Raw genomic sequence first — 16,508 nt, forward strand, 5'->3', positions numbered from 1 at the left:
TGAAACAAGATTGCATGGGCAACCCAACACAGGCATTTCCCAAATTATGAGTGCCTGGAGTTTGCAACACTAACATTCTTTTAATGAAGTTTTTGGCATGTAATTTCTTAAGTTGTTTTAAAAAAGCAAATGTTTAAAAAATTATATCATGTGGACTTATACCAGTGATTCTCAAACTTTTGTACTGGTGTCCCCTTTCACATAGCAAGCCTCTGAGTGCGACCCTCCCTTATAAATTAAAATCACTTTTTTATATATTTAACACCATTATAAATGCTGGAGGCAAAGCGAGGTTTAGGGTGGAGGCTAACAGTTCACAACCCCTCACATAATAACCTCATGACCCCCTCAGGGGTCCTGACTCCCAGTCTGAGAACCCCTGACTTATACTGACCCCTTACATGGGTCTTCAGCAGAGTCAGAACCCACAGCTTTTAAATCTGTAGCACAAAGCTTGATTACTTAAGCTACAAGTTACTGGCAGCAGTAGTAGGCTTTAATCTTCCAGGTGGTTCACCTGCTGTATGGCACATACTTTGCCAGTGGCTTACACAAATGTTTGACAGAAAACAAGGGGATCTGGGGAATCTTGTGTTCTAGCCTGGTTCTAAAGTACAGTCTAGTTCAGGGATGGGCAACCTTTGGCAGCCGGCCCACCAGGCTAAGCCCCCTGAAGGGCCAGGCCAGTTTGTTTACCTGTCGCATCTGCAGGTTCAGCCGATCATGGCTCCCACTGGCTGCAGTTCGCCATTCCAGGCCAATAGGGGCTGCGAGAAGCCGCAGCCAATGCATCCCTTGGCCCTCGCTGCTTCCCACAGTCCCCATTGGCCTGGAACAGCGAACCATGGCCAGTGGGAGCCGCGATCGACTGAACCTGCAGATGCCGCAAGTAAACAAACCAGCCCGGCCCGCAAGGGGGCTTACCCTGGCAGGCCATATACCAAAGGTTGCCAATCCCTGGTCTAGTTGCTACAGACAGCATAGCCAAGCATATAGATTAGGCACATTTGTTGTGGAAGGCAATTCCTGCTACTGCTGCTGCATTCTTCCTCACACCCAGAGTTCTAGTGCTGTGCCTGGGAGCACACTCCCAGTATGTGAGAGAACTCTGAGGGTATGTCTACAGTGCAATTAAAAAACCACGGCTGGCCCGTGCCAGCTGACTCGGACTAGCAGGGTTCAGGCTGTTTAGACTTCTGGGCTTGGGGACCCACCCATCTCACAGGGTCCTAGACCCCAGCTTAAGTGCGGAAGTCTACACTGCAATTAAATAGCCCTGCAGCCTAAGCTACGTGAATCCGAGTCAGCTGGCATGGGCCAGCCACGGGTGTCTAATTGCAGGGTAGACATACCCAGAGAGTCTGGACGGTATGCTTAGTGCAGATGGAATGTACAGAGATTTTTAACTCCAAGCCTCTAACAAGCTCTACTAAGCATGTGCAAATGGTGATTTTTTTCAAAATCTTAAAACTTGACCAAACTAGAGGTATTTTCATGGGGACAGCCGGAGGTCTCTTTGTCCATTGGAGCATCCCCCTTGCCAAATTTCAAGTCCCTGCTTCAAAGAATGGAGGCACTAGGATGCCTCAAAAATGATTTGAAAAAAAATAACATTGGCCACATGATCAATTATTCCCTAACCTCATTCTCGGAAATGGCAGATCCATTTTGGTGAAACTTAAAAAAGTCAGGCTGGGACGAAGAGCAAGCACAGAAAATTCTGGAGTAAACAGTTAAAGTCTGGCAAAGTTATAAGCAATTGAAAACAGAGATTTAGAATGGAAAGTGTTAGGCAACCTTAAATATAGACATCACTACCAGCTCCACTTACAGTACCACCTAAATAAACTCATGTAATGAGTAGTTTTCTCAAGGTTTACAATTCCACGTGCAATTCTGTTTCCATCATACAAGACAACTGGCAATGAAAGGTCTTTACATAAAATAAATAAATCTGAGGCTGTTATATTTTTGGAACCCAATTCTCTAACAGGAGACTGCCAATTGCTTGCTGCACTGGCTGCAGAGATGCGTTCCCATGCTCCAGCTTCACATATAGAGTTGCAGTATTTATATGATTGTTTGGGAGGGTTTTGCACCTTCGGACTTCGGGTATTGTTGCTCTCTGTTCATGCATGAAGGACCAGGGAAGGGTGAGTGAAGAAATAAGCTCTCTAACAGGTTGTAATACAGCTTGATTTTTCATGTGTTTTTATTCTGAACAAGGATCCTGAAAAGCAACATGTGCTTTATGCCCTGAAAGGCATCTATTACCCATGAATCAATTATATGACTAGTGTAAATTCCACGTGCTCAGAAGCCCAACAGAAAAAATCAAGACAGTTTCTAGATTTTAGGGTTCTTGCCTTCAATCATTGGTGCAACCGGACAACAGTTTTCATTTCTGTGCAGATCTGGCTCATAAATCAAAAGTAATACAGATTTTGTCTTTTCCAGGTTACAGAGAAGAGGATCACTATCTGTGCTGATTCTGGACAGGGTTAAAAGCACCGGATCAAATTATAATTATTCCTTGTTGATTCTGGTGAAGTTGTTTATAGAAAATCCCTCCTTCATCCCAAATCCTGGATCATTTTAAACATGTGTTGCTTTTGTATAGGAAGCTGGTGAGATTCTTCACTTCTATATAACCCAGATGCTTATTTTCACACTAGTTGAAATGGCTTCCCCTCTGGAAAATCTACCACATAAACAAAGGCAGTGTTTTAAACCAAGCACAATGGATTTTCTATGCAGCATGAGTTTTCAGTTCAGCATCTAATATCATCAATCTGACCCAGGTCAGGCAGCAATCAGTCATGGGTTGGGCTAGAATTACTGAAACAAACAGTATGAAGTAAAGAAAAAGACTGCAATACTCTTGCCTAGAAACTATGCATCTGAACATATTCCAAATACATAAAACAGTCAAAGAGATATTTTTAAACAACACCCCTTCTAATCCAGCATGTTCCCCTTCCCCCACTTTTCTTCTTCACTGGATTATTGATGTTTTGTTGTTGCTGTTTGCGCCTAGTTGTTTGCCAAAGTTGTCAAACTTTAGTCTCCAGAGCATTTCCAGGTGGTCGGAAGAGCTGCTTCTGTCATAACGATGAAGCATCTCTCAGTAAGTCTTGCTGCTATTTGCAGTCGAGTCCAAAACCCTTAAGGTTTCCACTGACTGTGCGATCAACTAAATTAAAATTAATACACCTCTCTGTACCCTTCAGAACTGTGTTTGTCTCTGGTGTAAATTCAACCCGATTAAATATACAGATGACACCAAAACTGATGGACAACACATGCAAAGGAGGACACCACTAGACAGCACAGTGTCCCGGAGAGAGAAGTGGAGGTGAAGCTGTAGGCAATAAGAGGGGATTCAATATTAATAAATATGTAGTACTATACCCAGTGAACAACTAATATAAAATGGGGAGATGGGGAACATTTTAAAGGGCCACTGTGAAATCCTTTGTAAACAGCTTTTATAATACCTATTACCTGAAATAATTTTCAAAAGCTTGGAAATTTGTTTATTTTTTTGCTACTTTTTTCCTTCTCCATTCAGCAAACTTTATAATTAGCCATTTGTGTTTGTAATGTAATAAAACTCAGCATGGCCTGTTGTTCCTCTCTCAGGCTCTTTGATGATGTCAGTATGTGTTCATTAAATGCTGCCAGCTGAGGGAGATCACACCGGATTTTCTTTTGTGCACCATACCAACTTGTTGACAATTAAAAAAAATAAAAATTAAACCCCCAATTCTAACAATTTTAAAGTAGGTAACGTGGAGCTCAAACAGGTTGGTACCTCACGCACCTCTAATAGAAATCAAATAAAAAAATCAAGTCTAGAAAATAACATATTTAGGTATTTTTAACATTTCAGTAGCTGTCTGCTGACCTTGGCTGGATGTCTCCTCCTGCAAAGTCTGTTGTACTTGGTTAAACAGCTCTTCACTTGGACATTTCATTGCTATATAATATGAAGCAATTCTTATTTCTACATCATCATCGGCTGCTTGATATAAACGGACTAATACAGTACGCTTGAAAAAAAAAAAGATTAAGATACTTACTCTCCTAAAAGAGTTGAGGTGCATTAATTTCTAGGTATAAGCGGCTAGCCATTGCAACAAGCATTGGGGAAAGTAAGTTGTTTTATACAATATTAACACACACACATATATGTACAGCATAGCATCCTGTTCACAAAGTCCCAGGATGCTATACTATTACACAGATTGGGATGGATCCATTGAGCTATTGGGGAGCATTACTATTAACATAAATGAGTTCAGGACTGGACCCAAATACAATAATCATTAATACAGTTTCAAGTAGCAGAATTTACTAGTCCAGGACCAAATCCCCGGTTCCTTATCCAGAGCCTGATCCTGCTAACACTTCTGTGTCTGAGTAACTTTTCTTCACATGGGCAGGTCTTCTTCCATATCTTACAGGTGGAAGGAAGTCATTTTGTCCACCCAGTGTTTAGTTCATACAATGTCATTTATTCTTTTCTACTTAATGGTACTCCACGTGACAATTTGTTTTTACCAATGAGAATATAGTAATGAGTGGTATAACCATGTAACCCAGTTATACCCTTGAACTGCACACAACATTTCAATAGATTTCAATGAGCCTCTGTATTTGTCACAATGACAGTATCAGGCTGTGTCTCAGCATTGGAAGTAAATCAGTTAAACAAATGAGGAGGAAATGCTTTGTCTTTCTTAGTATACCTCAGAGTGCGAGTCCTCTCAAGTGTGGGAGGAAATTCCAGGTCTATCTAGCAAGACATGCTATAGGCTAGTTTTGCCTCATTAAGGCCTGGGGGATATGGCTTTATATTCTCCTGTGTCTACCAAAGGCTTTGTCAACCATTTACTTCTCTCTAGCCAGCTAAGAATGGGAATGTCTCAGTTATAACTAGGCTTATCCATTGCATAAAACTTCCAATACTTCACATTGCACTAAAGGAGGTTGAGGAGGAGGTTAAAAAAACACCACCACATGAGCCCCTCAGGGGCTTCACCAAGGCAAGGTTAGCCAGGCAGCTCAAGTTACCACCTTTTATCAATTCGCCAACAGTTACCACAGTGGGATGCTGAAGTTATCTAAGCATAGCGCTACAGTGATACCTGCAATATTACAATGTGGTAATTGTATTGCACTTCCATTATGTTAAAAGGGACCTTTTGCCTTTGAAAAGATCACATTTGTCAAGAAAAACATCTGAATGCTTTTTTTGCTTCTCCAGCAAGAACACAGTCCTTCCCAACCTCCCCTGCAGCAGAAAGAGTTCTGCTGCAAGATGCTTTTATATTCGGTTCTTATTTGTTTGCACACTCCAGAATTATTTCACACAGGGGCACCATTTTAGATTTTGCAGGAGGGGGACAACTTTAACCATGATTCCAAGGGCTACTTAGGCACCTGAAAACTCTAGGGTTTGGCGTGTGTGTGTGTGTGTGTGTGCACGCGTGTGTCTCAGATAATAACTTAGAAATTAGCTGATAGGGCACTGTATCCAATTCTTATATATAAAAAAAGGATTAAATAAATATTAGACCTACTCAGCTCTAATAACAACATGTTCTCACATCATGTATCAAGTCACTTAAGGGACACTGGTTAGGTTTAACATTTTAATGTATATTCTTTGTTACTAACTCTTGAATACAGCAATTGAAACAATTATAGAAAAATCTAGATTATTTTCTATCACTTATTTGAAGTTCATCAAGTCTGGAATAGACCATTTAACTTTGGAAACATCCTGCTAGGGCAAGGCCCCATGAGTTTATATTGTACCTGCCGGGGGCTTTAGAGGTGTAACCTCACTACAGATAACAGACTAGAAACTAACTTTAAACAGAAGTGAAACGGACACTTTCAAGTCACTTTCACAGTGTTGCCAATCTCAAATATTCAAAAACCATGAATCAGGCTCACCAAAAATCATTAGATTGTTTTTTAAATCATGAGATTATGTTAAAAAACAGATTTGGGGTTCTTTTTATTTGCCTTCTGCTTATAGAGCCTTTAGGGTGCACTGGGGTCACATTTTTAAGCTTTCTGCACAACCACAAGGACTAGAAATTTTCTTTAAGAAATGAAGGCTGAAATAATCACATATCCACTTGATTCCAGGAGCTGGGGCTTTAAGGAAAACAATCATCATGAGACTCATGACAAAATTATGAGAGGTTTCAGAGTGGTAGCCGTGTTAGTCTGTATCAGCAAAAAGAACGAGGAGTACTTGTGGTACCTTAGAGACTAACAAATTTATTTGGGCATAAGCTTTTGTGGGCTAAAACCCACTTCATCGTATGCATGCAGTGGAAAATACAGTAGATAGATAGATAGACAGACAGACAGACACAGAACATGAAAAAAATGGGTGTTGCCATATCAACTGTAACGAGACTAATCAATTAAGGGTCACTCAATTACAGACCTAAAAGTAGCAATACTCCAACAAAGAAACTTCAGAACCAGACTCCAACGAGAAACTGCAGAATTGGAATTAATTTTCAAACTGGACACCATTAAATTAGGCTTTAATAAAGATTGGGAGTGGATGGGTCATTACACAAAGTAAAAACTATTTCCCCATGCTATTTTCCGCCCTCTACGGTTATTCACGCCTTCTAGTCAGCTGTTGGAAATGGGCCATTCTGATTATCACTACAAAAGTTTTTTTTCTCCTGCTGATAATAGCCCACCTTAATTGATTAGTCTTGTTACAGCTGGTATGGCAACACCCATTTTTTTCATGTTCTCTGTGTATATATATCTTCCTACTGTATTTTCCACTGCATGCATCCGATGAAGTGGGTTTTAGCCCACAAAAGCTTATGCCCAAATAAATTTGTTAGTCCCTAAGGGCTGGTCTACACTGGGCGGGGGGGGATCGATCTAAGATACACAACTTCAGCTACGTGAACAGCGTAGCTGAAGTCGAAGTACCTTAGATCGAATTATTTACTGTCCTCACGGCACGGGATCGACGTCCGCGGCTCCCCATGTCGACTCCGCTACCGCCGTTCGCGTTGGTGGAGTTCCGGAGTTGACAGGAGCGCGTTCGGGGATCGATATATCGCGTCTAGATGAGACGCGATATATCGATCCCCGAGAAATCGATTGCTACCTGTCGATACGGCCGGTAGTGAAGACGTACCCTAAGGTGCCACAAGTCCTCAGGGCCACGGCAGGCAGGAAAAGAAAATAAACAGGCACGGGAGCTCTGGGCAGCTCTTCCTCTTGAAAGAAGGTTGGAGGGTCAAATCTTGTAGTCTTTAATCTAGTAAAACTTCTATTGCCATCAGTTCCTCCATTCATAAATATAAACATCACAGTGAACATGTGATAACATGTGTGGTCAATAACTATACACTTCACACTTAAATATCTCAGCTTTCTTATCCAGAGTTATACCGCTTATATGCGCTGGTTTAGGGACTGGATTTTCTGGCATATTCTCAACAGTGCTGCATCTGAGCACACAGATGATGCCCAGAGAATAATGCAAATCATGCCAATAATCATCGACTTTATGGACTCTGTGGATGCAGTTTCTGTTCTTTGTTCTGGAATTGGCCTGAATACAGCTGAAACCCTAAGAATTTGAGGCATAAACACATCTGGTACTCATACAGCACTTTCTCATTCCTTCCTTTTCTCAAACTCAGAACACAAAATGACTGAACAAAATGGTTTCCAATTAAAATGTAAAATTACACAGCAGCCATTGCTGTACAACCCAGCATGGGGCAGAACCTGCCACCCCCTGGGAATTAAGTCATCTCCTCTCATCTGACTCTCATTCTCCATCCTTCCTGACTTCTGTGCTGCTTTACATGCTGTCAACCGCAACATTCATCCCAACCTTCTGACCGTTTGCTGGAGTCTCAAAGAACTGACCGCCTTGGTTTTGCTCCCATCTATCAGAGGCCTCTCTTTTTTGCAGCATGTGGGGGGGGGGAGGGGGGGCGTGGAGAGACTGGTCTCATCTGCTGGATAGGGAGCTAGCCCTGAAAGACCTAGGTTCTACTCCCCCTATGGACTTCCTGTTTGACCCCAGGCCAGTGCTTTAAAGGACACAATTTCAAAGGTTTTTAGGCACCTTAAGATGCAGCTAGACAGCTAGCAGGGTTTACAAAGCACCAACCTTCTAAGTAGGATGACCAGATGTCCCGATTTTATGGGGACAGTCCCGATATTTGGGGCTTTGTCTTATATAAGTGCCAACTACCCCCCACCCACTGTCCCAATTTTTCACCCTGGCTATCTGGTCACCTTACTTCTAAGTGCATTTGAAAATCTCACTAGGTGCCTAAATACCTTTGAAAATCTGGCCCTTAGTCTGTGTGTGCCTCAGTGTTCCATCTGTACAATGGGGATAACAGCACTGCTCTACCTCACCGAGGGGATGGGGGGAGAAATAGGTTAGACATTGTGAGGTTCAGCCTCAGATACTATGGTGATGGGGCCACATAAGTACCACAGGTAGAGTGGGAACTTCTCTATACATTGGTAGCCCTTCCCTGGGTTTGACCCCTTCTTTTCACCTATGCCTCCAAATCTCCGGCTTTTCCGAATGCAACCTTGGCTCAGTGTTTTGCTGTACTTTTTCTGAGTCCCCAGTGTTCTCTCTAAAACAACCCCTCCTCCCTCTCCCCCCTCCACAGAGGGATTCCTCTTTTACAGGCTAAACTTCCATATGCTTAATTTAATCACCAGCCCTTTCTTATCTTAATCATCCTGCCTCTGTTGGTAAACAAAATACTGACTCCCTGCCCCAGGGGCACCTCTTCTCTGCAGAACTTAGCCCTGGTCTACACTGGCAGGGGGGAAGGGGGAGTCGACCTAAGATACGCAACTTCAGCTACGAGAATAGCATACCTGAAGTCAACGTATCTTAAGTCAACTTACCTCACGTCCTCACAGCGCGGGGTCGACTGCCGCCACTCCCCCGTCGACTCCGCTTCTGCCTCTCGCCACGGTGGAGTACAGGAGTTGACGGCAGAGCGATCGGTTTATCATGGCTACATTAGACGTGATAAATCAATCCCAGATAGATCGATCCGGCGGGTAGTGTAGATATACCCTTAGATTTCACACTAATGCTGTGCTGTAGTTAAGAGCTTCACCTGGGAGCTTGCATACCTGTATGAAACACGGGGGGGCTCTCACCCTCCCCTGCCCCCCCAATTGGTGACCCTGATTTCACACAGCACAGATTCCAATACAGCACCAGTAAACCATCAACCACTGAACACATCACTTACATTGGCAGAACAGGGAATGCGTCTGAAGGCCTGTATGGCAGCCAGGCGGATTTCAGTGGGATTGCTTCTCAGGGATGCACAAGAACTCAGGCTAGGTGTTAGAGATGTTGCTGCCAGCCCTGCATTTCCAATTGCTTTTAACACTAGCTGCAGCTGAAAATACAAAGCAAGACAAAATGGGAAACCGAGGTCAGGGCTGCTAAAAACATCCCATCACCTGCACAAGATATTTTATTACTTTTACATTATCACATTTTCTTTCAAAATATTCTGCCTAAAACAGATCTCTGCTCACCATATTATTGCCGCATGGGGAATTCTCAATAATGAACCACAAACATGAGCAGATCTGTGGAATGAACTGCGGAGAAAAATTGCTTGGACACAGGATGCAAAGGTATCATTTCAGACACTTCTGTATCATTGCTGTGTTGTTCTTGCAAAATTTCAGAACAGCAAATACTGAGAGTGTCCTTGGAGATCGCCTGGAATCAATTGTTTAGCTCAGAGAAGGTGATAGCAGAATATCTTCCTATCTGCCAGAGGATCAGGCTGGGTCACAACTCAAAAGATTTGCCGGCATAGCTATGTCAGTTCGGAATGTAAAAAATCGGCACCCCTAAATGACACTGTGCCAGCAAAAGCTAACGCAGTTGCACTGGCAAAAGAGTCCATATGCTTATATCACTTATTTCATTCAGGGAACTAAGGGCATGGCTACACTTGCAGATGTAGAGTGCTTTGAGTTAAATCAGCCTTCAGAGAGTGCAGTAGGGAAAGCACTGCAGTCTGTCCACACTGACAGCTCCAAGCACACTGGCATGGCCACATTTGTGGCACTTCCAGTGGCATTGGGAGCGGTGCATTATGGGCAGCTATCCCACAGAGCATCTCTTCTCATTCTGGCGCTGAAGTTTGTGGGAAGGGGTAGGGGGTACAGGGCATTCTGGGTCCTGTCCCAACACTCTGTGATGCATCAGTTCACATCCCAGCAATCCCTGTGCTTCCGTCCACATTTGGTGCCATCTTTCAATTTTTTTGTAGTGCGCGCTCTGTCTCCCCTTTCAGTCTGCAGGAAAGGAGCCTGAACTGCTGAGGAATATGCTGACGAGTCTCGCCAGCACGTCACGTTTGGCAGTCGAGTTACTCCTTAAGCTCTAAGCTGACAGTGAGGACTCCGACGATATCAACTCGAGTAACGCATACAACATGAGATTGATTGTGGCATTCACAGACATGCTCACCACTGTGGAACGCCACTTTTGGGCTTGGAAAACAAACACTGAGTGGTGGGATCACATAGTCCTGCAAGTCTGGGATGACAAGCAGTGGCTGCAGAACTTTCAGATGAGAAAAGCTGATCCATGGGACGGAGCTCGCCCCCATCCTACGACGTAAGGACACGGGATTGAGAGCTGCGCAGATGGTGGAGAAGTGGGTGGCTATTGCAGTCTGGAAGCTGGCAACTCCAGACAGCTACTGATCGGTCGCTAACCAGTTTGGAGTGGGAAAGTCAACCGTTGGAATCATGTTGATGCAAGTTTGCAGGGCCATTAATCACATCCTGCTCAGAAGAACCATGACTCCGGGTAACATGCATGACATTGTGGCTGGCTTTGCACAAATGGGTTTCCCTAACTGTGGAGGGGCGATAGATGGGACGCATATTCCAATTCTGGCACCAGCCCACCTAGCCTCTGAGTACGTTAATCGGAAGGGGTATTTCTCTATGGTTCTCCAGGCACTTGTGGATCACCATGGGCATTTCATTGACATTAAGGCAGGCTGGCCTGGAAAGGTGCATGACGCATGCATCTTTTGGAACATTGGCCTGGTCAGGAAGCTGCAAGCAGGAACTTTCTTCCTGGACCAGAAGATCACCGTAGGGGAAGTCGAAATGCCCATTGTGATCCTTGGAGACCCCACTTACCCTTTAATCCTGTGGCTCATGAAATCCTACACAAGGAGCCTTGACAGCAGCAAGGAGCAGTTCAACAACAGGCTGAGCCGGTGCAGAATGACCCTGGAGTGTGTTTTTCGCCATTTAAAGGGCTGCTGGTGCTCTCTGTATGGGAAGCTGGACCTGGCCGATGACAGCATCCCCGTGGTTATATCCATGTGCTGTACCCTCCACAACATTTGTGAAGGGAAGGGTGAAAGATTTACTCAGGCATGGAACTCGGAGGTTCAAAACCTGGAGGCTGAATTTGAACAGCCAGAGAGCAGGGCTATTACAGGGGCTCAGTGCGGGGCTGCAAGGATTAGGGGTGCCTTGAGGGAGCAATTTGAGGCTGAAAGCCATCAGTAATGTTTGGTGCCCTGCATGGGAGTGAAGTGCAGCGGTTCCAATGTTAGTAGGAATCTGTATTTGCTATGCTGACTTGCAGTTCCTGTTGATTTCCTGGGCTAAGGTATCTTTTACTTTATGCAATAATAAAGAATGTTTTCAACGCAAAAAATACATTTATTGAAAAGAAACACAACTACTTGGGAAACAGAAAGGGCAAAGGGATGGGGAACAGTACAATCACAGATTTGCATATGTCCTGTTATCATACTCAGCCTTCCTGTCTGGAGTGCTGTGCAATGAGTGCTGCACTTCAGGATGGCTATAATGCATGGTGATGGGGGTTGAGTGCAGTGGGTAAGGGTCATAGCTTTCAGGACTGGGTGGTGAAGCTGCAGGTTTTGGAGGCAGCTGGTGGCACAAGAACCCGGATGTTGGGGAAAGTGGGTTGGAGGTGACATGGGGGCACAAGGAAAAGAGTTTTGGGACAAGGGCTGCGGGGTGGGTGGGGGACAGGCATGGTAGTGCTCTGCCTGCATGGCTACGAGCGCCTGGATCAAGTCCGCTTGGCGCTCCATGATGCTTATCAGCCGATCCGTGCTTTGCTGCCGGAGTGCCGTGCTTTTGTGCCGGCGTTCCTCATTCTGCTGGAGGATGAGCACTCTCCCTTCACTCCTTTTAGATTCTCGTTAAGGGACTGCTGTATTACTTCATGCAGCATGTCTTCTTTGCTTCGACATGGCCTCTTCTTGATTCTTTGCAGCCTTTCGGACGGTGAAAACACAGATGGCTGAGATCTCAAGGTTGCATATGTAAAGGCAAAATGCAACACTTAACAGAGGCAGCATTGTTCACAACAGACAGAGCAAGGATTCCCCCACACTTAAGGGCAAGCACAGTCTACACAATAGCATAATTTGCCCATTGCAAAGAGAGCGGACGTAACCCATGGGAGCCCCAAAATGGTGAGTAAACACAGGGTCAAGGGGGACTGATTGTTTCACAGCCGTACTGTTCTCTGGGTTTCTTTGCCTTGGGGAGAGCCAACAGCTGCAGGGGGCCCCTATACTGAACCCTGTCCCCACATTTTCCACAGGAGTTCGTCCTGGAAGATATCTCGCTGCTGAGGGTGACCTGGGAAGCAAGGGAGGGTCTTCTACTACAATGCGGCTTCCGCCCTGGCCCATATGCAGCTTGCCTGTGTGTAGCAATGGTCCCCCCGCCCCTCACAGCACAGTGGCACGGATATGTTAGCCTGACTGGGATAAGGACCACAGAGGCTCTCCCAAGAAACCTGCGCAAATGCAGTGCCCAAGTTCTGGATGAGACCTTTGAAGAGATCACTGAGGCCGATTACCGCAATGTGAGACAGCACATCAACGCCCTTTTCTGCATCTAATGCAGCCCTAACCCTCCTCACCCCAAGAGCCCGCACCGAATAACTTCCTTCCCAAAATAAAAGCCACTTTTCGTGCACCTCTTCTGGTGTTTGTCCTTCCCCAAGCACCAGCCGCCACGACTGGCTACCTTCCTCCTGGCTTGAGAGCTGCTCCTGGCTGCATGCATCTAGGGATGCCAAGGTGTCTTCCTCCTCCTCAGCACCCTCACTCCTGCTTTCCTCCTCCTCCTCCTGCCTTGTTGAACTGGGCTCTGAAGTGTCATGGTGGTATTCAGAGTGGAGGTGGGGTCGCCCCCAAGTATCACATCCAGCTCTTTGTAGAAATGGCAGGTCATGAGGGCAGCACCGGAGCGGCAGTTTGCCTCACGGGCTTTGCGGTAGGCATTCCACAGCTCCTTCACTTTAACCCTGCACTGCAGTGCGTCCTGGTCACGGCCCCTTTCCATCATGTCCCTTGATATCTGCCCGAAGGTTTCGTAATTCCTATGGCTGGAGCGCAGCTGGAACTGGACAGCTTCCTCCCCCCAAAACACTGATGAGGTCCAGCACCTTGCCATTGCTCCATACTGGGGATCGCCTGGAGGCATGGTCACCCGGAAAGATTCGCTGAGAGCACTCCACACCTTGCTGAGCAAACAGGAAGGGGATTTTCAAAATTCCCAGAGAATTTAAAGGGCAGGTCTAACGGTTGGTCACCTGAGGGCAGGGCAGTAGAGTTCAAAGTGATGACCAGAGTGGCTAGAACAGGTATTGTGGGATACTTCTGGAGGCCGATCAGAGCGCATTAACAGACCAGGGTGTCCACATTGGTGCTGCGGCACTCCAGCGGGGGCGCATCAAACGTTATTCCACTCGCCGAGGTGGATTACCAGGAGCACTCTAGCCATGGCGTCCGGGCGCTCTATGTGCCTTGCCAGTGTGATGCATCGTGAGTTAGAGCGCACGAGGCTGCTTTAATGCACTCTAAACTTGCAAGTGGAGCCATGCCTTTAAAGGGTTTGCCACTATAGGTCAATTGGCAAACCCTTCCTGGTGTAGACAAGACTGTACATACCCATAGTTTGCTCTTCTATAAACAATATAACACTTTTTAAATGAAATTTGGTTTGGAACTGTGACGCTGCAAAAGAATCCAAAAGATACAGTGCATATTAATTTCAGTGTGAAGGCACAGACAATAGAACAAGTGGGGGAGGGGGATGATTTTCAAATATATGAAAGCTATGTCTCAGTTTGATTATCTATAGATCAAAATGTTGCAGAGTAAAATGCTTAGTGGTAAAGGTTTGGGGTTCTGAATGCCATGGTTGATTAAGTCATTTACCACAATGTTACCACGGTCATTTCCTATACTAAGTATAGAGGAAACCGGAGGAATTTCAGAAACCAATGGACATAGTAACTGTTGGAAAATGACAACTTTTCAATAGCAAGCTCTATCCCTACACTCCCTATACCCATAAGTTCAACTCCGCATAGACTGACCCACCTTGCATTTTTCTTCGCTAAACTGCGGTGTTTATACACACAAACTGGTGTAGTTCAGGAGTACCTGCAGAGTTAAAATGTGTCAGAAACCGCTGTAACTGTATGAGCTAAAGGAGACTCAGACCCTATTTAATGTAGGATGCTTATGATGAGGCTCAAGACACAAGATTCTTTCAATCGTGCATGGATATTAAAGATGACATGGCCATTTTAGTAGAACTGTCCTAAGCCAAAAATATCCTCTTCCCCGCACCCATTGCACCATATTGTAGCTCAGCTGGTGCCTGGCCTGCCCCTCCTGAGGTGGCTGCATTTCCGTGGGTCCCAAAAATCAAGCCACTTTTATTTAGGTGCCTTGCATTGTGTTTGAACATCTTGGCCAGATTCTGTACAGTCCTTTGAGATGCTTCAGGACTGTAAACGTAAATTATTATTTTCATGACAAGCTCATGCATGTAACATTAAGGAAAAAGTCCTTCTGTTATTTCAATGGCCTTTTAAAAGAAACCCAGCTTTAGTCAGAAATGCATGTTGAAGAGATTAAGAGGAGTCTGGCTGACTCTCAGGAAATAGTTCCTAATGGTGAGAGCTATTAGACTGTGGAATAGCCCCCCAAGGGAAATGGTGGAAGCCCTATTGTCCGAGTTATTTAAAACCAGACTAAGCACAGCACTAAAAGATGCACAGTAGGGAGCAATTCTGCCCCTCCCTAGAAAAATGGACTCTATAACCTCCTACAACAGATTTTTCCTGCCTGTCTTTCCATCTGCCTTCTATGATTCTATTGTCCCCAGGAGCAGTCAAAAAAGTTCAGGAATGAAATTTTTATCTTAAAAGCTCCATTGAAAGTCCCAGAAAATAAAACCAGGTGTTTAAATAACTGCTGTAACAGAACTGAGAGTGACAGATTGCTCAGATGATATGAAAAAAATAACTAAAACCAAGTGTGCTTTGCACATTGGGTCCTTAAATTCTGGAAGGTACAAAATACCTCAGCTAGCATAGCAGTTGGGGGTCCTGCTACACTTGCTATCTGGTACACTGTCACTGTGGTCTCTAAGGGTGAGAAATAAGGAACCAACTGCTTAGGAGGATGATAAAACAGAAGGAAGATATTTCTTTAAAGGTGAAGTGCAGTTAAAATGAAGAATCCAGAAATATGGGCTGAATTGCTCCCAGTCCAACAGAGAAATCACACACAATCAACTAACACAATATCATTTCCCCTTTCCTTGGTAGGTCCTTCAACATCATGCCAGTCAACTCCAGTCATGCTGTGACTCCCCAGAGTGCATCGTCCTATGATGTCACAGCTACCACTAACTGCATGAAGCCAATCAAAAGAAGGGACAGGTACATTATTTCCCATGTTATCTGTAGTTTTTAAAAGGGTTTTCATTTTATATCCAACAGCTTTTAAAATAATGTTACAAATAAAATTTTAAAATCTGTAGAAAGGATTTAAAAAGATCCAACACATTTGTGCCTTTTTAGACAATTTTCTAAAAGGTTTTGTTATCTGAATACCCCAGAATATCCATGAAAGCAACTCTTTTCTGTCCAACAAGCCTCTTTTGGCCATATGTACTACCAAAGAATATAGCTGAAATGAGTAAAAGAACATTTGCTTGTAGATTCAAAGGTATCCATATTTTCACTCCAGACTCCATTGCATGTCATTTTATCATACAGGTTCTTATTTTGATTGTGTCTAAAGGGAGAAAAAGGGAGGGTCGGCTGTTTGAAACTTGTCTTCGGGGTTACTCCACTCTTGTCTAAATGACTGTTACCTGGCTGAGTCCTGATTCTTGCAAGGTGCAGTTTCCTCCCAAGTATCCTGCCAGAATTCTTGTCACCATCTGTACTGCAGGCAGAAGGTCACAGGCGCTGTTAGCTGAACAAAAGTGATGCACCAAAGCAGTTATTCCTAAGAAGACACTCTGACTTGCTCCTGGTGACTGCAGCAAAGGCTGTAAATCAAGACAAGAATGACAGGCTGCTTAAAAACTCTAAGCCTCCTATTTATTATAAT

The 16,508-nt window shown here is 44.5% G+C and overlaps 1 protein-coding gene across 1 annotated transcript in view; it reads right to left on the reverse strand.

Annotated features, from left to right (window-relative positions):
- Positions 1-16,508, reverse strand: part of LOC123344118 — a 169,940-nt gene that overhangs the window by 112,391 nt on the left and 41,041 nt on the right. Inside the window, exons 11-13 of the mRNA XM_044979917.1 lie at positions 16,267-16,446; positions 9,303-9,455; positions 3,908-4,052 (exon numbers count right to left, since the gene is read on the reverse strand). Coding sequence (XP_044835852.1) covers positions 3,908-4,052; positions 9,303-9,455; positions 16,267-16,446 — 478 coding nt within the window. The remainder of the gene's footprint in view (positions 1-3,907; positions 4,053-9,302; positions 9,456-16,266; positions 16,447-16,508) is intronic.

This window comes from Mauremys mutica, chromosome 11, assembly GCF_020497125.1.
Source record: "Mauremys mutica isolate MM-2020 ecotype Southern chromosome 11, ASM2049712v1, whole genome shotgun sequence".
NCBI lineage: Eukaryota > Metazoa > Chordata > Testudines > Geoemydidae > Mauremys > Mauremys mutica.